Source organism: Cuculus canorus, chromosome 2 (assembly GCF_017976375.1).
Source record: "Cuculus canorus isolate bCucCan1 chromosome 2, bCucCan1.pri, whole genome shotgun sequence".
Classification (NCBI taxonomy): Eukaryota; Metazoa; Chordata; class Aves; order Cuculiformes; family Cuculidae; genus Cuculus; species Cuculus canorus.
The window spans coordinates 33,413,487-33,437,260 of NC_071402.1; the positions used below are offsets into that span (position 1 = coordinate 33,413,487).

A 23,774-nucleotide genomic window follows, 5' to 3' on the forward strand; every position below is an offset into this window, starting at 1 on the left:
TGTTGCTATGTTTCCATGAAGACATTCAGGATGCTAAAACTGAAACAGCAATTCCTGTGTGTTTGGTCAACCTGCTAACAAAACAGCAGAAGAGGTTAGTGGGAGGCCAAACAAAACCAAGCCCATAAGCCCAGTCAGACACATGATGTTCTCAACCATTGTAGCCCTCTGGCTACAAGAAGACTCCTCTAAAGCAGAAAGACAGTACTACTCACTCCCAAGTCAAAGAAATTTTTAAAATATGGATTTCTAGGCTTTCTTCTCTAATCTCAGAGCACAGTGTCTAAGCTGCAGATGAAACCACCCCTGGAACAGATTGGCAAAAGAGAAATCTTCAACACTTGCTACTGTTCACCCCATGAGGCACACTTCATCCTATTAAGCAATTGGTGGCATTCACCCTTGCAAAAGGAAAAAGTGGTGTCAGACCAGAATCATCAGCAGTTACAATCAAGAGCTCCGTTTCTGTTGCAGGGACATACTGCCATTAAGTGACCTGGAGCACGTGTCCCGTCAGGCACTGTTAGTGGGGAGCTGATAACTATCTAAGCCCCACCAGTAAATCTAGCGTTGATGTGGCATCTTTGGCTAATACTTAACTCAGATGAACCACCAGATAATGTCAGTAGAAATTGTAGCTCTAACACATCATTAAGGAATAGAGATCATTGCGATAGGAACATTTATTATGCATAACATGCTTGCTCTCTTGAAGAGATTTTGCCCATCCTATTTAAAGGCTATTTGGGTATGCTGGTACTCAATAAGAACGATTTGCCTCTTTCCATTTTGTGAAAGAAGTCCAAAGTTCTCTTTACTGTATACATCTTTATATTTCATTTCTATGTTTCCTACCCTTTCATAGAAATACATATAATTAAAATTATTAACATAGTAATATAAATTTTAACATTATCAATATATTTTGTTATGTATTATATTATAGATAGGTGCTATACATAATATTTAAATATAATATATATTCTATATATTATATAGAAGGCTATTTACAAGTAAACTTTACCATTAATGAAAATACTTGGTTTTGCCACAAGACAATAAGGAACTAGAAGGAAGCAGCGATCGATGGCAGGCTTGATGACTGCTATGTTCCCTTTGTTTTTATATTACAAAACCAACAGAAGAGAAAGAAACCTTTTAACATAATGAGTTTAAATTTTGGGGTAAATATTTTTTATTTATTTTATTTTTTCTGAGGAAGAATAAAGGGAAAGAAGAAAGCTAATGGCTCTGCCTCAGGGACAATATGAAAAATGTAGACATTTGCAAATCAATACAGAAGATTTATGAAAGACTTACTAGAAAATGAGGAGCTAAATATTTTCTTTCTACATATTTTAGCATAAATAACACAAATACTGGAGATGCACAGCCAGAAATAGTCTGTTGGAAAGACAAAAAATTTTTGTCATTCACAGACTGCTAAGGAGACTCTGGTTATCTAAAAAAAAATCTTAAAGTTTTTGAAGTTTTTATCTACATAATATTTAAGTAACTGCTTAGTTGCATCTAAATTAGCCTAAATGGCAATGCACTAGAGCAACAAAAGGGAGTGATTTGTTATTAACGTTGCCTAGAAAAAAATAAAAAAGTCTCTTGAACATATGCTTCATTTTAACCACAGATGGAATTAAGCATGTTTCAATTCTTTTCTGAGTCAGAACTAAAAATTGAACACCATAGCTATGTAATACTTTGCAGTGTTATAGTAGAATCAACTAAAATATTGCCATCAGATTATTTCACATAATTTAAATATCCTGCTTGAGTAGGAGGGGGTGGACAAAATGACCTCCAGAGGTCCCTTCTAACCTCAGCCACTCTGTGATGCTGTGAATACTGCAGAGAAGAAAGCATGTTTCAGTTTTCTACCTTTTCATAGCATAAAGAATATAAAGCATTGTCATTGTCTATGTAAATAGTCACAAAATTACCATAAGGCAAATGTGTCATTTGGATCATTCATTTTTCTTTATTGAGCTTCGATGAAAAACAGTCCATTTGAAACATTCCCAGCAACGATTTCAATTCCAAATGCTCAACACAAAAACTTGGTATCAGAGTTCAAACATATAAAGTTACTTCTCATTATAATTTAATATTTAACAAAGCTAATAATTTCTGATTTATCATAATTAAGTTTACAAAAATAACGTTACATTTATAAAATAGATCAGCTTTTCCCAATAAATTACAGTGGTGTTCTTATTCAAAAATGTAAAATATTGTACAAAATAGATAACTTTTTGACAGATAAAATACTAAAGTATATTTTTCATCCAGTACATTTTGGCAGTGAGTGAAAATATTTTATTGTACACTTGATATCTAAAGTAAAGTGTGAAAACTAAACCATTAAGTTATTACGCACATTGCTTCTATAAGGCAAGGGTGGCCAACCTGGAGACAACTTTTTATTTCCAGTTAATTGTTTCTAGTCAGACTAATACTGCCAAGTTTATGCAACTGACTTAATTAATCTGACCCAGTAAAGCCATTCAGATCCAGCTTAAGCCAAACACTCTTTCTATGACAAACACACAGAAGTGACCCCCATCAGCCAACTTTTGGGCTGCTCAGTATCTCTCATGCACACTTTACCTCTGTGTTTCCTCACAAAGTGTTGGTGGTCAACTTGTAAAAATAGCATAGTCCGGACCCCCCTAAAGTTAATGGCAAAACCTCAGTACTTTATTCTGTCATAAAAATTCATACTAAAAGGGACTTGTAGAAAGAGCAATGCTTTGATAAAAAAATAAACAGTAACCAGCAAAAAGAAAAACACTCTGAAAAGCAAATGGTAACTCTAAGAGCTACTGTATGCAGACTTTGCAAAAGCAACTACTTAAAAATAACATAAAAACCCACAGCATCTGCTTGATGGTAAAGGTATTCTCATTAAAGCCTTTTGAATATTCAGGTCAGCTCAGCACTTACTGTGCTGCCTTTCCTGCCTGCAAAAATGTATCTGAAGAAACATACCAGTTTGTTTGAGCAACTTTTAAAAGCCAGAGGTTTAACTACACAATCTTTGGATGCCATGATTAATGCGGGTGTCTGGTTCAGGATGATCAACATCTCACCCTGCAGAATTTCTGACTCCACTATGTTTTCTCTTTGCAATAGTTCAGCAACTTGCAGTATTTTATTCTCTTTTTTTCTCTGTTTGTCTCTAACATAACTTCTAGGAAGAAAGTACTAAAGGAATATCATTGCTGTCTGGAACAAATAAAATGTGCAAAGTGGTGATTTTCTTATGACATCAGTATTGTATGAACAACAGATCACTTCGTGTATTATAACAGATCATTTTCGACAAATTGTAACTGAGTGAGTATATGTCCAAGTGAGCACGTGTCACAAGGTCCCCTTTGTACAAATTCACTGAGGGTCCAAATCCAGATGGGTTATTATCGACTCCAGACAGAAAACTTAGTCAATATTGGATCCTCCCAGGCTGGAAGTGGACAAAGAAGAGGAGGAGAAGGGGGCTTGTCAGAGTAAGTCAATTCATCCTATGCTTCTGAAACCTCTTAAAATTCCATACAATGAGCATTTGGTGTGCTGGCTATCTTCTGGCTTGAAATACCAGGAACATCTGGAGCATAACTCAGGCACATCTGCTGGTTGAGTTAGTAAGCCATACCTCTCCAGACACAGAGCAACTACATAACTTCAAGTACTTTGTAGGTGAAGTTTAAAGGGATTGCTGAAACAAGCATTCACCAGATAGGCAAATAAACATGATGCCTACATTTACACTAGTAAATCAAATAGTGCAAAGTCCAGCCCTGAGGTCAAGTGGCATGGTCTGGCCATATTCCTAACTATACTTACTGTCCCCCTAAAGTGAGGTGGCAATATCCAAAGCACCTAGTGAACAGTAGTCTGGACAGGTCTAGTTCCCAAAATGTGCCCAGAAATTGTTTGGGAGAGTACTAGCTAGTCCTTAACAAAAAGCGTACCAGTCACTCTTCTAACAATTTAGCAACAGAAATGCCTGAATCCCTGCCTTGGCACTGTCCAATTGACTTACATAAACATTACTGTATATACAGATTTTTAAAAAGTTCTTAATGTATTTGCATGTGGCAGGCCCTCTGATTCATACAAATAGGTAAGCAAGAAGGATTCAATGCTTTTGTTGAATTTTCACTTGAAAGAGATGTTTCTTTCAAATCAGGATTTTTTTTTTAATTAACTGGGTATTTCTGTCCTTTATTTTTTCCTTTTTATTTAACACATGTGCTTTGTTTGGTAGCCTACTATTTAACTATTTAAGGAATCTTGGCTTTTGTTTGATTATCTCACTTTTTCACACCTACAATTCACAGCTAAACAAGCACTAAGCAGTTCCGTCACAATGAAAAAATAATATACACTTCTAAAACAATAATATTAAGACCACAACTAAAACAGGAAATAAAAAATTAATCTGTGCAGTTAAAAGATCTAAAAATAATATCAATGTCTATACATATTTGTCAGACTGCAGTGTCCACAGTTACAGTTGTACACAGCAGTCAGAATAGTGAGTATTACTTTCCAGATCACGAGGTGTTTTAAGATAAAACCCCCACAGTAGTGGCTGCTGAGGAAGTTATTTCCTTTATCATCCCAAGATTTTAAATGTTCAAGTGTCCCACCAATTTATCTAGTGCATAAAAAAGAAAGAGGGAGGAAGGAAGGAAGGAAGGAAGGAAGGAAGGAAGGAAGGAAGGAAGGAAGGAAGGAAGGAAGGAAGGAAGGAAGGAAGGAAGGAAGGAAGGAAGGGAGGGAGGAAGGAAGGGAGGGAGGAAGGGAGGAAGGAAGGAAGGAAGGAAGGAAGGAAGGAAGGAAGGAAGGAAGGAAGGAAGGAAGGAAGGAAGGGCAAGACGGAGAAATTTTATTACAAAGATTTTTGTTTCAAAATAGATTGCTGTGCAATGACTGAAGCTTGATTTGTAGACATTTTGTATTCTTGCCCAGAGCTTTGAGGAGGGGAAGGTAATGGAGTTTCTGGAGTTGCTGAAAAAAGAATGTGGAAAAAATTACATATTTTTATATTCTAGTCTGCTCTGCATGCACATATATCTAATACTGCCCCAAAAGGAAGTTATGTTACACTTGGCATGCATGCTAAGTAAACAGGATATTTTAATTATCAGAATTCAGAGTTTATTAAAAACTGTACATGTGAAACCAATAATATATCAGAATGGTGGTGGATTTTTAAAATTAGAATAAATTCAAGTCAAAGTCTCTCACTTAAGACTGTTTATATACATAGATTTTTAATGCACAATTATTTTAAGAATGATGATGAAATAACTATGAGCACTCACAGGCCACCGTTCTAATTAATATGTTTAATGCAACAGTGAAATGTTACGATGGAAGAATAACTTGCAATCACTTACAAATCTGTTCTCCATGGACAGGAGCAGACATTGAACTTATGAGGATAGTTTGGCCAGTTAATGGATCTTGGGCTAAGTGAGGATGCACTGGATGATGCAGATGACTGGCATCATTAGAAGTACCTGCAAAAATAACATGAACACATACCAATGGAAAAGAGCATGTTGTTGCCTGCAACTTACACTGCAATAATTACATTTCTGTAGAGCAAATATTTTGATTGGCAATCTGAGTAATTGCCCCTGGGTATTCATTAAACAATTTAACCTGACTCCAACCATATTAAGTGCTGTGTTTATTTTCACTGTTTTGACTGTATTAACAGAGGATTTCATGAAATATTTGTAAGGATTCTTCTACCTGCCTAGGGAATTTTATTTTTAGATACTCAGCAATGACTGAGAAGTACAGAGCAAAATCTGAGGTTGTAGGCTGTAACAAGATGAGCAGCAAAACCAAGAAGGCCTTAGCAAACAAAGATCAGCCAGCAAGGTAGTGGTCAAAGTGCTTGCTTACATGATAATACCTTCAATTTCCCAGTATGCAAATTCAACATAATATAACATGCTAAATTTAACACGTTGTTAACTTACCTCCCAGTAACATTTCCTGAAGCAAACTGTCTATTTTAACAATTCCAAATAGTTTAACCAATTGTATTTGCTCAATCATTTGCCAAGTGATACTCTGGAGTGTAGGCAGTAGAAGCAAAAGTTCTCCAAATCTTCCTCGGGAGTCATACTGACGGTCATTAATATAATCCTCTAAACTGATTTGGACTTGGAACCGCATGTTCTTAATCTTCACTGGATTACTAAGGCCCTTTGCATCTAAAAAAAATGACAAAAAAAATCAAGGCAAATTATGATTTGGGAGGATCATCTCACATTTTTTATTTTATTCTTTTCCATCCAGCTAAATAACACGAGCAGATGCTACTTCTACAAAAATTCTTTTCAATATAATCACATGTAAAATAATTGTGAGAGAAATTTTCAAAAAGGTACCTGGATCAAAAAACACAATGGCTTTCAAGCAAGCATACTCATTGTCGTCTATTTGAATTTCCTGGAAGGGTCGAACTAGTTCATCTAGAATCCGATTTGCCACTCGGTTGATCTCTACTTCAGTACTGTTGCGATGGATTATGTAATTATTGCCTTAGAGAGAAAGAATACCATCATACAGATTGATGTAAAAGCTTTGATATAACGTACTAGATGTAGCCCATTTTCAAAAGAATGTCTTTTTGTTTAATCAAATTGTTTAATATATGTTTTAAGTAATAAGGCTTCTTTGTATCATCCTTTGTATCTCCTTGCATACTCTATGCGAGTATATGTGCAAAATACAGCTGTCACAGAGTAAATAATCTGTAGATGTAAATATGCCAACTTATAGTTACCGATTAGTCCACAAGACTGAGGTGCATATTTGAATGCACAAGCCTGGAGCAAGTAGGATTTATCTTTACATAACAGATAAATATAGTGGTAAATTGATCTTCCCCCATTAAAATAATATATCCCAAGCTGAATGATCAGGATTTGCCAATGAACAGACACCTTCTTCCAGGGAAGGCATCAGGAAGGTTTCTAAGAGATGCTTCTGCTACAGCTAATTAAATTTAGAAGCATCTTAAAATTTGAAAGAATGCTATTTTTCCTGCTCTTTTAATTTTAAATTTTAAATTTTCATTCTGGGGAAGTCTCCATCATAGCACCTTAATTCACCTTCTGTCCAGAAATCATCTAACATAAGTGGTGAGAACAGTGGGAATGTCACAGAGCTTCCAGAAGCCATCAAGCAGTTTTTAAAAGAAAAGCTGATGATTATATCACAAGAGATCCATGCCAAAATGACTCATAGGCTATACAGATATCTACCTACAAATATCAGAAATAAGCCCTGGAGCCTCAAATTGTTTCTTCTTTCAGTATATATGTTAATGTTGGTGATGTTGACTGAAGTTTTCTGCTTACTATTTTCTCATTTTTCATCCTTATTACCTACTAATACAAATAAAACTACAAGTATTTCCTTTTTACTTCTGTTAATTTTATCCATAAAACTGTATCTAGAGAAAGCACTAGGTTAAGAATTTATAACATTTTTAATTTGAGCGGATTGCTGGTTAGAGTAGTATCTCCAGAACAAGCCCTTCCTGGCCTTTTAATGTTATGATATGTGTAAAAATAAATTCAAGTTGATTAAGAGCTATGCAAAAGGCCAGTCCAAAGAGGAAGGAGAAAAAATAGCAGAAAAACCCTTGTACCATACTGCCAGTGAAGAAACTAGTCCGTATTCTGTGTAGTCTTGCCTCACATCAAAAATCCTGTCCAAGAAGACCTACACATTTTCTATCAAAAACATGACCACTTTTGGCAGAATGCACTTCGAAATGGTGCAGTACTATGTCAAATGACGTTACAAATGCTTTATCACATCACTACACATAGGTACACATCTCACATTACTCTGCCTCTCTGCCATGTGAATGAACGGAAGACATGCTTCCACCATGCAATGACATCCCTTTCCCTAACAGCAGTGCTCTCTTTATCTGACCCAGTGAAGGAGCCATTTCAAGTGACTATGAATATGCTGGTGTAAGTGTTACTCCTCACAGTGCTACGGATGCACTCATCTCCCACACGGCAGGGGATGACAAGCCTGCTGTTTACATTATTACCATGTGGTGACTGTCACGGCAGTAGTGACAGGGCTCTTCGAAAAGCGAGTTTCAAGGAACAGGCTATCCAATTTTCCAGCCTGTAGGATCTTCTCTGACTATGTCTTAGGGTTCTTAGGGAAGCTCCAATTAAATTATTTTCATGAAGACTAAAATTAGCACATAGGCCACAGCCGGGCTGTTCCTCTCTTAAGTAAAGTTTTTTTAAGGATTTTTTTGTTGTAGTTTTGTTCTTTTTTTCTATGGGACAAAGGTGCAGAAAGGATGCTATTGCAAGAGAAGAATTGGCCAGGAAGTCCCTAAAGTTGTGGTTTCTGGTATCAAACAAACCTTTAGCCATATGAACTCACAGGATACTGTCCACTTACTTTTGCTGGATCAGGGCATATGACATTATGTCATTAATAGCTATTTAGCATTCACAGGACGTATTGCTTTGATTGTCCCAGAACAGTTGTCCCACTTAAGTGATTACATGGTTGCTAATGTACTATAACTTCATCATTATTAATTAAAACAAACCAAATATTTACCTAAAAGTAAAATGTCCTTATATGCCATGGACCGTTTTGCTGCTCCAAGCAACAGGTGTTCCCCAGCATGTGCTCTTAGCAGGGCAACCTCAAGAAAAAAAACCAGCAGACTCATTAGAAGTTAAAGCAGAAAGTTCCAATAAGGGCAAAAGAAACAAAGATGCATATTACTGTGAGTGTATTCAGCTATGGGTAAGACCCTTAACGTTCTAATGTAAAATGTAACGTGAATGTAAAAGCCTTAACACTGTACTAACAGCACACTACAATTAAACTGTCATCCTCTGTCACTTCTAGCAGTTGGTCTAGATTTTAAACATACAACTCTACAAAATACTTGTCAATAAATACAATACTTGCATTTATTTCCTAGTGCTATCCCCTTAGCAAAGTTTTCTCTGGAATTTTAAGTTGACACTAAAGACTCTGGTGGGCTGGAATGAATTGTTACAGTAAATTTGGCACTCAGTGTTTCAGTGTTTCATTTTTCTCACCTTGAAACAAAAATGTATGTGGTACTTATAAGAGCTTTTTCCCCAACAAAGCCAGATATACTATAGTATCCACTACTGTCAACAAAGAAAAACCGTGATTCATACCAGGAAGGCACTTAAAAATGTGGTCATTAGTTTACTCTTTGTCACCTATTTACTTTCCTTTGGTTTTAACGTCTGCTTGAAATAGGGGCTTGAGGCCCCTATTTCCTCAAGGAACTCTTTTCTTGGCAAGCAATTATTTTTTTACTAATCCAAGCCAATACTTTATAGGTGATATAAAGGTACATAGCACCTAGGAATACTTAGTGTCTTAAGACTTCTCAGGTTCTCAGTATAGTTAACTTATCTGCTATCACTTGATTTCTGGTTTGCAATTCAGGCTGGTTCTCAGATCAGGAATTGTTTGTCCAAAAACAGATGGTTTATTTTGTTACTAAATGCACAATGCCATTTAGAAAGAGGCTATCACAAATGCAAAAGCAGCATTCGCTTTAACTCCTACTACCTTTGTCACTACTCTTCTAAGGCAGTTAACGCTCGTGAGTTCTTCCAACATATACTCTTCAAGCACTGTAGAAGTGTTTTCAGCCTTTCTCTCCAAGCTAATTTTTTTTTTTTTTTTAATACAGACAGGATTTTTTTAATGAGGTCCAATCCCTTCTCTTTTCCTACATGTCACCCTATCAAGAAAAAACAGCAATATTTTTTTCTTGCTTTTGTTGCCCTTGTGTAACCAATGCATTTAAAATTCTCCTTTCATATGAATGATTTTTAACTTATTCCAGTATGTTGAGCTTCTGCATATTCTGTGTGTCTGCAAAGACATCATTCAGCTGCTATTTTGCAGGGTTTCATGTGGCCTGAAAAACCTCTGTATTCCTGAGGAAGAGTATAAGAGGGGATGAGTTCAGTTGAGTCTCAAACTCATGGATGATATAACTGTCTTTGCAGGATTTTGTTCAAAACTGAGAGACTGAAGAGAGTCATTTTCAAGCTGAATCAGATTTAGGCGGACTGGAATCTAGAAATCCGAGCTCCTGCTCAGGCGGCTGGTGACAGAACTGCTTACCACAATATGAAAACATTGGTTCTGAGTATGCCAGCACAACTTACTCTGTAACTCAGCGATATATTAGGATTTACTACAGATATGATGATAGATCAGACCTCTGCAAAAAACACCCTTAAGAATTTTCAAGGTTTGATGCTTTCCCCCCCATTACATGCAATATATAATAATTCTAGTACATTGTATTATATGAAAGATTATTTGCTATGGATTGAGATCAGTATGTCTGGCATTTGTTCAATATTCTAATAGCTTTTATTCTTTGCAAGCAGAGAAGACCTGCTTCAAATTCATTTTTCCATGCACTTTGGCATCTCTGCTTCCAAAAGTGTACAGAAAGCACAAAACACTTAAAGACATACTGGTTTACTGCTTCTTTTTGTTAACATGCTAAAGGCTTCTCAATTTTCTCTGTTTTTTTTTTTTTATTTTTGTGGCTGTGCTATTTCAAAACTTTAGAAAATTTTAATCTGGTGAGCCCAGCTCTACTTGATCAGACAAAAAACTATTTAAACATAACATTTAAATATCACAGAAATAACAGAACAGTAATTGAAGTTCTCTCTTTGTTCTCCTCTTATACCTGGTCATCCAATGGTAATTCGCAGAAGCCTGGAATATATTTAGCCCATTCCACCAGAACCAAAAGTTGCTGCTTCATAGATTCACAGACATCACTAATACCAGCAATTTTCTTAACATTTATGTCAGTGCTAGCACCAGGACTGGACACTGAGATCTGGCCACAGTGAGAGAAAAAATTAACAATGTTAAATTTCATATAAATGCATTTTCACTGATTAACAGCATATTTAATAATAAAAAAAAATCACAGCAGCAATAACACATAGCCTTGAGAAATTCCTTGACCACACAGGACGTTAGTCTTCATACAAATTATAAAATTATGTTTCTCAATATTACTAGTGTGTATTACAGCACGTTAAAAATTACACAACTCATATCATGCAATACTTTCTCATTCCAAAATACTATTTTTAAATACACCGGAGTCCTTATTATTTGTAGGGGTGGAGGTGGGGCTTTTTTATCCCTTTAAAATGGTTGACATTTACTTCATTTCAGGAAAAAAAAGATGTCATAGGGACATGCAGTAACAGTAAAGGCAAAGAAAGAGAAAGATAAAGGGGTAGCATGTTCTTCTAGTCTTCTAGTATCATTAACTTCAGAAGGTAAAACTGAGGGGGGGGCTAATGCTTAGAGGGGAATGGTTTGTAATGATGAAGTAGCAATATAGGTGGAGATCTGAGATATTTCAGAGCAAACGTAAAGGATATGAGTGTGCGTTAGACCACCTGCAGTGAACAGTGTTCTGTGAAATAAGAAGACAGCAATATCTTTCTGGGCCTGAAGCTGAGGTACCTTCAAACATTGCTGAGCCAAATCCTGAAATTCTTAATGACTTTTCAAGGAAAGAAACAAAACCAAGCTTGCTCTTAAGTTAATTTAAGATAAAACCAAGCCTGAGAAGAGAACATCAGTTTAAAGCTGCTATCATACTGTGGAAGAAAAAGAAAGAAAAGAAAGAAAATGAAAGCAAAAAGAAGAAAAAAAGAAAAGGAGAAGGTGAAAAAGGAGGGAAAGGGAAAGGGAAAGGGAAAGGGAAAGGGAAAGGGAAAGGGAAAGGGAAAGGGAAAGGGAAAGGGAAAGGGAAAGGGAAAGGGAAAGGGAAAGGGAAAGGGACCCCACCACAGCAACAAACTCCACCACTGCACTAGGTCTATGAAAATGATTTTCACCTTGCTTTATTACAGAAAGCATACTCAGGAAATTCTATAGTTTCTAGTAGATGCTATTTAGGTTGATTCCTACAAGATCCCCTTAATTTCCAGAACCATGTTATAAATCCCCCAGTAGTGAAACCCTGTTATCCTCGGGTCGTCAAAAGGAGCCGAACTTCTGAACTACAGTTCAGTGCTTCCTACATAATTCAGCAGTCTAAAACACTGAAAACAGCTTAGATATTAATGGCAGTTAACCAGCTGAACATTAGTTCTGAGGGAAATACAGCAGATAGGCAGGTGAAAAAAATTCTAAGGCACATAATTCAAAGACTATCACACAGGAAAAAGGTAAAAAATACTGTCTTTTTGTAGATAGAACATTTGTGAAATCCCTGCTATAATGATGAGTGCATTTCTGGCTTCTGTTCTACAAAAACAAAGTTGAAAATACTGAATATCGTTCAGGTGAAAGCTACCAGAGTGATTCAGTCTAGAAATCTTCCAGTACAGAAAGCAGGTAAAGAAATTCTATATATTTTTTTTCCAGAGGAGTAAGAGGAGTTTTGATCATGATTCAAAAGTACCTACATAGAGAGAAGAGTTCTAATAGCAGGAGGTGCTCTGATCTACCAGAAAAAAGATTCTGTCATGCACCAACTAGAAGTTAATTCTGGAAGGTAAAGAACAGGCAGACTGTTTAACCATTAGACTTACTGACTCATGAACTTAATACATTGTCCTTCTTTTAATATCATTTAATCAAAGCTATACATCTTTATAAATTACATATTGTAGGAAAAACTATAGAATCTGTGCTGAAATTACTTGTTGAGCTTCTGTTGGGGATTCATCGGACAACTCCCATGCAGTTCATCATGAATTCCTGTGGCTGCATCTCTTCACAAAGCTATGAAGTTGTGAACTTCCGTCTATTTCTTCATTCCTTTAACCTGCCTTTCATTGCTGGGGTGCAATACTGGAGTCACTGCCTTCACAGAATCATAGACCAGCCCAGGTTGGAAGGAACCTCAAAAGATCATCTCATCCAACCTTTTGTGGGTAAGGGAGCCTAGATGAGATTATCCAGCAACTTGTCCAATCACATCTTGAAAGCCTCCAGTGATGGGGACCTCACCACATCCCTGGCAAGGTTGTTCCACTGATTGATTGTTCTCACTGTAAAAAATTTTTTCTTATATAGAGATGCATGCATATCCCTTTAATATTTACACACTCCAGGAAGTCTCTCCTGGTTCTGTAGGAGAAACATGTACCGAACAATTTTTCCCTGTTGTGCCTGTTTCTTCTTCAGGCATGAAGTAATTAATTTTCCTTCTTTTAATATGAAAATTTTAGAAAGGATGAATGCTACTTCCTCATTTCACAGCTGAAGGACTTGGACAGTGATTTGTGACACTACCACCTCCTCCAAGTCTCTCCTCAGGCCTGAACTTATTTTACTGACCCATTTGACTGACAGAAACCCAAGAACTGTTAAGACTGCTTTTCCATCACATTAACATGCCTCTTGGTCTTTAAGGCCAAGAGTGTATTTTCACATATGCTTGGCATAGTGGGAGCAATTCTCAACATACCAAATAATAACTAGAACAAATTTGTGTGTATACATAAGGTGACGTTTTAGGCCAGGAATCTACCAGCTGAGAAGAACTTTATGGCAGGAAAGGCTGAGGATTTGAGTCTAAGACAGCTATTATTCCAGAATTGCATATATCAGCTGGAAATGATTAAGGAAATAACACAAAAAAAAAAGAGCACAATAAGCAAGTTCAAAGAATTACTAAGGAGATAAAAAAGGTATATTTTTCATACTGTATAGGTATGAAAGTTAGGAAGGTTCATTATTTTCATCTACTCTGCCCAGACATGCAATATCTGCCAAAGACTATCACCCAGTAATTCCTGCATCAATTCTTTACAGACAGTTCCACCCTAAAAGAGAGATGCTGATAAAGAATGAGATTACAAAACATTTTAGGATATATAAATCAGTCAGCATGAAATCATAAAGGTGGAAGTTAAATTCTAAGTAAGTTAGTAAGAGGTGCAAGAATGCAGAATCAATGACCATGATTTATTTGAGGTGCAGAAAAGGACTGGAGACTGTTCCCTTCAGCAATTGATTGGATAGGGAAAAAAAAATGGAAAATGAAGTTCAGATGAGACAACAAAAATTTGAAAGCAAGATGTGTATAGTCTCTGCAGTTGGAACACTTCTGTTTGCCTTATTTATAACATCTAAGGATATTAAAAATGGGGTTTTCAAAGAATGTAAGGAAATGAGTGTCCACACCCCTTTGAATGTAAATGGCTTTGGACAATTTTTTCCCTAATGTTTCATGGGAAAGCCAGCCTCAAGGAGAGATAGATGCCACCAGCTGCCTGAGACAGCAACTGATTTAAAAGCAGTAAGAACCATAAAGCTTTATTAAGAAAGGTGCCTAGGACATAGTGTCCTGGAAAAAATAGAATTTTTTTTACTGACTTTGCTTTAGGAATGTAGGGTATTACTCATTCTTTCATTGGGAAGAGGAAACTGGGTGCATTTTGGAGGTAGAAAAAAAGTTATCTCAATAATTACATTTAATAAAATAAGAAACTGTGAAGTATTTAACTCAAAAAAAAAGATCTTAAAGTCATGAAATAATTTTGCAGTAGATCTCAGTACCTGACGGGAGAGTGTCTCAGCTTGTGACAACGTGCTAATAGAGGGAATGTTGCAGCCATCAAAAGTGCTTCTTCTGGTACTTATTCTGTCCCGTTCATTTTGTACAGCTGGAAAAGAATAACCATCTCATTTACTGTCTTGTAGACACTGCCAAGCAATATAATTTCAGAAGTTTACTAGGTAACTACAACAATCACAAGGTATGCCATTCCAAAAAGATGTGCTTCTAGCTCTGAGCAATGAGGAAGGATGACAATACATGTTTATGGTCTTTGTATGTATACCATTTGCCTGTAAAAAATACGCATATAATTGTAGATAGATACTGAATTATAAGCACTTTTGTGACTGGCTTTGTTACAGTAAAATCTCTTTCTTCCTTTGAATTTGAACACATGCTGTCATTTTGTTACAGTAACCAATTTAATAAGTGAGGCTTTATGATAATGGCTGAAATGGACATCTACAGAATGTTGAACAGGTCAAGAGTTACAACACCGACACTGACAAAATGTCTCAATCAGAACAAGTGTGAAAGCCCTACTCCCGCTCTCTTGTGAGAAACTCTGAAACAGGAATGAACCATGAACTTAATTACTAGTAAGGTAATTTTCACACTTAAATCTCATGTTCCTCCTCAGTAACACTGCATTCCTAGCCAGTTTACAGAATATTAACTAAGTCAAAAAAAAAGCTGGTAAGTTTTGCCTAGTGGAGTTCAAGAAAAAGCAGTTGAAGGGGCTTTGGATAGACTCCTTAAAAAATCAACATATATAAGGCTTAAGAAGTTACACAGCTTACTTTTGAATTGAAGGAAGAAGTCAAAATAAAGCTATTAATCAAAATTTTCTAAAACCTACATCATGTCCAAGGTTAGGCCAAGGAAAAAATAAAAGAAGAGGGAAAAAAAAAAAAAGAATTGTACTGATCAAAGTCTTTTTATTGCACAAGGAATCTCACCATTTTTTAAGAGCAGCAGCTTTATTTCCAAAGATATGTTTATGATTTTGTGGGAAACAATCTACATTACAGAATTTAGGAGTAGTACCAAAGACTTCAATAAAAAAAATAAAATATTCTATACACTGAATAGTTTTCAAGGTTTATCTGAACAAGGTGCATAGTTTATTCCAGAGGTGTACTAACTTTTTGCCAAGGACGCTCACTGATAGGCCTTTTATTAAGGTCACAGTAAGAAATGCTGTGCAGCAATAAACACGAAGTGCTAAACGTTCATGTAGACAGGAAATAAAAAATATAACTTTTTTAAATAGAATGGAGAAAATAATCACTGAATCTCAAAAGCTTAAGTGCTACATGGATAATTAAAATAAGGTCAGCACTGATTTAGTATTGGAAAAATATAATAGTAAGCTATTCTGAGAATTGTTATTGAAAGTCACTGGTAGAACACTGAGAATCACAGGGAAATGCTTTGGTTTCCTCCTGCATATGCATAATTTTGGATTATTAGACTGAGTTGTTGTCTTGCTTAAGCCTTTCTGTCAATTCAGGCTAAAATTTTAAACAGAGACCCCCTGAGGAAGGGGGAATATTTGCTCAAAGAGGGCTTGTATAGCTTTTACCAGCTGAAGCCTTCCTTAACATTGCCCTGAAGAAAACAAAGTGATTTGCTAGAAACAAGTTGAGAAACTATCATATAGACTGTGCCACACTTACGCTATGAAACATCCCCTAATGATATAGAGAAGTTTATAACAACACACAAGCAGCAAAATTTACAGTTCAGCATTTTGAATTATTTCAGCACTGGGAGGCTCTGAATAAACATGGCTTAGACGCAATGAAAAACGGAAGTTTTATAGCCAGTGGGCCCAGAGGAGGCAAAGCAGTGTAAATTAGGTTAAAATTTTGTGCAGGGTAAATCTTTGCTTTGTAAATATGAGTCAGCAAGATGCCTCGTGGCAATGCCAGCTAACCTCTCAGGAGGTCTAATTTCTGCAGCTTACAGAAAAAGGAGCCAGATTCCTTTCAGATGTACAGTGAAAGGAAAAGAGGCAATGGATGCTATCCTTATTGCAGTAAGACACATTCCAATTAGATATATGAAAAAAGACTTCCCAATGAGTGTGGCCAAGCACTGGAAGAAATTGCTGAGAGAGGTTGTAGAATCCTTCCTCTCAGGGACTGTACAAACCTGGGTGGACAAGGTCCCAGGCAACCTAACTGAACCTAAAAGACAGCATGGCTTTAAATGGGGGCCTGGACTACATAACTTCCAGATGAACCCTTCTGAGCTAAACTATTCTTTAATTCAAGATTTGGGAAGCCTGTGAAGCTCTGCTTTTTGAAAAAAACTTTTAAGGATGCTGTGGACATACAGATCTTCCCTTTTCTTCATGTAAGATTGACAATATATATACAATATTTTACCGATTTTAATGACTGAAACTCCAAAAGGCTAAACTATACTCAAGGGGATCCACAATAATTAGCAAACCTATTTTATTCATACACAGTGTAATGCTGTTCCAGCTGCAAGAAGAAAATCCATTTTATTTCACAGGACAACCGGCAAAGGAGTACTATAGTATAGATATGTAACAGTACAAAGAAACAGCTTCTTCCAACTTAGAAAAGCTATCTCTAGACTAAAAATATTACAGACTAGTTACACCGCAGGAGGACTGTGCACTATGCTCCCAAGAAAACAGGTGGTAAAGTTTGTGATTAAAGAACCACTTTTGAGTACTTCCTTGAATCAGATCAGGATGCCTTTTGCCTCTACATTGTAACTGTCAGTAAAGCAACAGTCTCAACAACCCAGCACAAAAATCCTCTGATATTGTCACTGCCTTTCTTTTGCTCTTGCTCTGCTCTTGTGGTCGTTTGGTTCCTCCACTTCAAAAGGAGGATCACTGTGACACCCATGTTTTTTCACGACTGTCAGTGAGATGCATAAGTAACAATTTTCCCATATTAAGCCCTAATGAGATTAGATTTTTTTTCAATTAATGTGGACACTACACTGACAGCTACCGCTATTGTTCTTACCATTACATTTTCACTCAACTTCACACACCTTCCTCTGGTTTAAATGCTTCAAATATTTAAATTTAAGAGAAGAAACAGTAAATTGCAATAAATCCATAAATCTCATTACTTAGGTAGGACAGAAACAAAATCCTAGATAAAGATTTTATCACCCAAATTTGGTCAAAATTGAAATTAAAATCTCAGACTTCTAGCTATTCTAAGATATGGCTCAACACTTAGAAATCAATGAAATTTGGTACCAGGGTTCATGAATTAAACAGCTTTAATTAAAGAGCACTTATAACCCATAGATTTGATAATGCTCAAAGTGTTAGAATTGATTACCCATCTGAAAATTAGATGACGCATATTTCACCTCAACATAAAAGCATTTCTCCATCATGAAGACATTATAGTAGACTTCCCATTGAATTATTCTGCCAGCGTTTTTTAGAGTTTTTATTATATTTTTAAATTAATTCTGATTATTTCTCTTTTTATTTCAAATAATAAATTATTCTATTACCTTCTTTTTTCATTCCTGCTCGAAAACACTTTTTTAAACGACAGTATCTGCATTGATTCCTTTTGTCCTTGTCAACAATACATTGCCGGTTGAATCTATCAGAGACAAGAAAAGGTATATTGATAAAGCACTAATAGAGCAGTACCCTGATTATGAAGAGAAAAAAACCCAACTACTCTGGCATGTCAGAACAATGGCTATAACCACAGACTTTCTTCTTCCTTTGCTTTTTTTTTTTAATTTTTTTTAATTAATCAGTCTTGCAAGGTGTTTCATACCTCCTCAGTTTGCAGGAATATGTGTGTGTATGGGCAAGTGTGGAAAAAAAATTGAGTTGTGTGTATCATTTACACTTTGGTTTAGCTGTGAGATACGCTAGAAAGTGGCTGTATCAAACAGCAGTGGAAGGTAAGGAAGGAGAAGAAAAGCTACAAATCAAAAAAGGAAAAGATAATCAAGGAAAACTGCCAAGCGTCACTAGCACGGAGGAGCTCTGGGCTGCAAATCAGTTCCCTTGGCTGGCAAAGTTTACTCCTTCTGGGGCATACACTGAACAAGTTGTTACATCATTACAGATGACAACCTAAACAGGAAAAGGGAGGAAACTTTTCTGTCAGGGCAATGAAATAAAAGACATGAGGAAACATGGAGAGTGTGACGCAGCAAGAAAGTTTACTCAAGCTCTCCTGAACATTTACAGGTGTGCCTAAAGGGAAGGTACATAAGCCATCACCCCTCTCTGCCCTTCCCCTGTGCATGTGTTAGATAGATATATGTTTTGCAGAGCCCTTGTTGAAATCACTTTTATCAACTCCTGTCACACCAATTTAGAGGTAGTTCTATTCTGAATCACTGAGAGCTTTCCTTATAAGAGTATTAAGCCACCAAAGAAGAAAGTAGCAAACATTTCCAGTAACAAGCCATTCTTAAGAAAAGTTTCCCCTTTTAGGGTTTTTTCTAAATTCACAGAGGTTTCCATCTATTCTGTGCACAGCTCAAAACTGACATTTTATAGCATTGTGCATGCACAGAGCAATTAATCAAATGTGGTGCACAGACCTGAAGTGTGATAATCTGGGCAGCCAGACGTCCAGAAATTAGCACATTGCCATTCAGACTGATGGGGGGGAAATAGTCACTCAAGAGAGCAGCGTGTCAGCCAAAGTGCGAAGATGCGCTTGTACAGTCCTTAAAACAAGACTCATAAACCTTAGACTTTTGAAAATTGCCTTCATAAGAAAACAGTTTGGGAAGGAATTATTAGTAAACAATTAATTATACTTTTCACATTCCCAGTGAAAATATGAGAATATTTTTTTTGCTGAGGAGATAACCTTTGTAATCATAAATGAAAGAGTGAAACAGCTTTTGAGTGATATGGTTACATGGACAATGTCAACAGACATCTGGAATGCAATATACAGAATGTGTAGTGTCAAGTAGTCTTGAATAAAAGACATTTTTTTCTAAATCATGAGAATATGCTTTCACATTAAGCACATGCTCATCAAAAATGCTGTTTAGAATTCCTTAAGAAACAGTTGAAAATACCGCTATGTAGTTCTGAAAAGTCTAAAAAAGTCTGAAGGTAATTTTTCCTTAAATTCATCAAAGAACTTTTGAAATACCTGCATGTATAGACATGATTTTTCCGTATGCTGCGCCTAAAGAATCCCTTGCATCCATCACAGCTGGAAGCACCGTAGTGTTTTCCGGTTGCTCGGTCTCCACATATTGCACAGAGGCTACTGACCCCATTGTCAGCAGCATTCATGTTGACAGCTTCTCCTGAACTGTCTGAGGAGAAACAAGAACAACATATGTAGTTATGGACAAGACTTTCAACAACCACTCCGTGAACAATTTGTAATGGAGGCTTCTTCTAGCCTCTTCTCTTTTAATAGCCATTTACTAAATTGGAGAGATATGGATTTGATGAGTGGATGGTACGGTGGACAAGAAACTGGTTGGATGGTCGTATTCAAAGAGTAGTGGTCAATGGCTCAAAATCCAGATGGAGATCTGTAACGAGTGGTGTCTCTTAGGAGTTTGTATTGGGACCGGTGCTGTTCAATATCTTTATTAATGATATTGACAGTGAGGTTGAGTGTACCCTCAGCAAGCTTGCAGATGACACCAAGCTGAGTGGTGTAGTTGCCACAACAGAAGGACGGGATGTCATCCAGAGGGACCTGGACAGATTGGAGAAGTGGGCCTCTGAGAACCACATCAGGTTCAACAAGGCCAAGTGTAAGGTCCTGCACCTGGGTCGGAGCAATCCCTGTTCTCAGTACATGATGGGAGGTGATGTGCTTGAGAGCAGCCCTGCAGAGAAGGACTTGGGGGTGCTGGTCGATGAGAAGCTCAACATGAGCCAGCAAGGTGCGCTCACAGCCCAGAAGGCCAACCGTATCCTGGGCTGCATCAAAAGAAGCGTGGCAAGCAGATCGAGGGAAGTGATTCTGCCCCTCTATTCCTCTCTTGTGAGACCTCATCGGGAGTAGTGTGTCCAGTTCTGGAATCCTCAATGTAAGAAGAATACAGAGCTGTTGGAATGGGTCCAGAGGAGGGCTACAAAGATGATTGGAGGGCTGGAGCACCTTCCCTACGAGGACAGGCTGAAATCGTTGGGCTTGTTCAGTCTGGAGAAGAGAAGGCTCCGAGGAGATCTTATAGCGACCCTTCAGTACCTGAAGGGGCTACAGGAAAGCTGTAGAGGGGCTATTCACAAAGGCTTGTGGTGATAGGACTAGGGGGAATGGCTATAAACTGGAAAGGGGCAGATTTAGACCGGACATTAGGAAGAATTTCTTCACCATAAGAGTGGTGAGACACTGGAACAGGTTCCCAAGGGAGGTTGTGGATGCCCCATCCCTGGAGGTGTTCAAGGCCAGGTTGGATGGGGCGTTGGGCAGCCTGATTTAGTGGGATGTCCCTGCCCATTGCAGGGGGTTGGAACTAGATGATCCTAAAGGTCCCTTGCAACCCTAACTATTCTATGATTCTATGGTTTATATTGCACAGTGTATCTGATTACATCTAGTTCTCATTCAGATGAACATTTTCAAAGTTACAGAGATGTTAACAGAATTCATGAAGTTTGTAACAACAAATAATTTTATTTCCAGCTGAAAGGGGTTAAAAATTAGAGTGTAACTCTCAACGTATAATTCCATATAGATTCTTACTAACATGAAGAGGAATTTTGGCACAAAGCAGTGTTGCCTAGTTTGCTAAGATCTGCAATAGAGGCTGACAATAACTGGCAACTATCATACAAATATATAACACCATACATGACATTAAAAAAAAAGTCAAGAAAGCTTTTGCACAATGCTTAATGAAAAAAAAATGCATGCTAAGAGGACTAAGCATGTCTAAGTCTTACTTCCTTGAACAGATTTTCGAAAGGAACATTGGTCCTGACTTTACTTGCTTAAGAGAATATTAACTACGTGTTTAACAATTCATCACTGAATATGGTAAACAATACTGAAGAAATTAACTTGAAATCATATCAGACATATTTATGCTTGAGTCATAACATTTAGAAGATCTATTCAAAGAAATAGTTACTTAATAGCTTTTTCTGTTATGCTTCTGGTTTTACACAAGAAAAGCTGTTTGCGATATGCCCTAAACATTTGTAGTTGTTCAGTCAAGGAGAGGAAAGAGCATCAGATTAATAATTAGTGATTCAGACGTATTCAAAAGTTGAGCACACGAGTTCATGAACAGTGCACAGGTCAAAAAGTAAAAATGTTGATATTGATATATATTGTTATTCATATTGTATTAGGTCCAACTGAGATATATTACACAAATATATTATAACAGTTTTATTGTGTCCTGAAAAGCTTACAGTTTAAAAACAGTCTTTTAGGCCAAGAGAGAAGCAGCAACATTTTTTTCTATTTTACATAGATATAATTGATAGGAATTATATTAAAAACTAATTAAATAAGATTGATATCTTAAAGGTAAAAATTCAGTTCTGTAAAGATTTTATTTTAAAAATAGGTTTGTCCTGACTGGATAATTATTCTTAAAAATGGGTTACGGAATTACTTCAGCTAGAAGAAAATAAAACCTTTTTTTTCAAGTTTTGTAATTTTGCATCATGATGATACAGAAAAAAATACAATATTTGAATGCAATGATAAAATATGTCATGGTGATGTAAGTTGTCTATATATATGCGGATATACTTATTTTCCTTGGTATTGCTCTGAAAGAAATTGAGAAATTTACTTGATTTTGCAAAATTTTTTCAGTTCAACAGAAGTGCATAATCTGCCTGAATGTGGCTTGCTAAACTTCTCTGAATATTTATAATTAATATAGACAACTAGAAAAGACACATAAGAGGCAGTTTCAGTTCCACTGTAGGAATATAGCTTCAAGATAATGTTTTTTAATAAATTCTCTAAGAAAATATTTAGGCAAAACTCAAAGCAAACTCTAAAAGGCTGTCCCTAATAACTAAATAATCATGAAACTAATCACTTAAGGTGAATAATTTAACTAGCTTTATCACTAACACGTAATGCTACACAGCATAACCTCCCTAATCTGCTTTCCCATTTACGTAACATTAACAGATCTGAAAAGGCGCTATTCAGCAAAACACAAATCACCAATGAAATCGCCCATACTACACAAAAAGCAGAGAAATAATGTAAAAGTTACATAATTGTTGACAGCTTCAAAAATCATATAAAGCATAATGGTCTGTTTCTTCTTCCTAAATGAATAATCAAACCTACCTTCCTGCTTACTAAACTTGCTGTAAAGTAACATCAGAAATCCAGATAAAGCTTCAAGCCCAAAAATAAAAACTAATTCAAGTTCTGCCTGGCAGGAGCATGTGGAAATGCAAGTGCTAAGTATATTTTCTGCAAATCACTAAATATTTGTTCTGCCATTTAAAAGTACATACTACAACAGATCTATGAATTACGATGCAATAAAACATTTTTTTAAGTACATTAGAAGATTTGGAAAGCCATTTTAAAGCAGTTGAATTTTCTTGGTATTTTTCTTCAATAGACTGATGTCTATTTTTTTTTCAGTCAGTACTCGATGATGGCAGAATGAAATCGTGTGCTTCCTATTTCAAACATAACTTATCGATACAACTTCTCAAAAATTTATTGCATTTAAAAGTCCACCTAAAGTGTTGTCTTAGCCAAATGCAAATATCTTCTCTCAGCTAAACATTATCCTCTAGAAAGCCAATACTACGTTTTTCAAAAATTACTCTAGATCATATAGACACATACCTAGAAAGGCTAGATTAATGTTTGAATAAATGAAGTAATAGTCCAACAATTAGAAACTAGGCATCGAGAAACAGTACCTAATGTTTTTACAAGCCCCTGGACAATTTTTTTCTGTCCTCCTGAATGTTATATGCAAAATATACTCTCATGTCCAAACTGTCAATACTAGTTATTCATTTGTCTTATTGTAAATAAAACAACTGCTGAATAGACCATTTTCCTCCTTTGATTAACAGACTGGTGACAGTAAAGTTCAGTTACTTTATTACATATAAACTCTCTTATTTTCCTTAAAGTCAAAAAATTACAATGTTATTAACTTA

At 36.3% G+C, this 23,774-nt stretch overlaps 1 protein-coding gene across 2 annotated transcripts in view; it reads right to left on the reverse strand.

Moving 5' to 3' along the window:
* Nucleotides 1–1,982: 1,982 nt before the first annotated feature.
* HNF4G (hepatocyte nuclear factor 4 gamma) overlaps nucleotides 1,983–23,774 on the reverse strand; it is a 59,173-nt gene continuing 37,381 nt past the window's right edge. For both annotated transcript variants that reach the window (XM_054060610.1, XM_054060609.1), the window contains exons 2-10: nucleotides 19,798–19,966; nucleotides 18,170–18,264; nucleotides 14,647–14,753; nucleotides 10,796–10,951; nucleotides 8,647–8,734; nucleotides 6,429–6,581; nucleotides 6,015–6,251; nucleotides 5,421–5,543; nucleotides 1,983–5,028 (exon numbers count right to left, since the gene is read on the reverse strand). In XM_054060610.1, the coding sequence (XP_053916585.1) occupies nucleotides 4,910–5,028; nucleotides 5,421–5,543; nucleotides 6,015–6,251; nucleotides 6,429–6,581; nucleotides 8,647–8,734; nucleotides 10,796–10,951; nucleotides 14,647–14,753; nucleotides 18,170–18,264; nucleotides 19,798–19,943 (1,224 nt within the window). In that variant the 5' untranslated portion in view covers nucleotides 19,944–19,966 and the 3' untranslated portion in view covers nucleotides 1,983–4,909. The remainder of the gene's footprint in view (nucleotides 5,029–5,420; nucleotides 5,544–6,014; nucleotides 6,252–6,428; nucleotides 6,582–8,646; nucleotides 8,735–10,795; nucleotides 10,952–14,646; nucleotides 14,754–18,169; nucleotides 18,265–19,797; nucleotides 19,967–23,774) is intronic.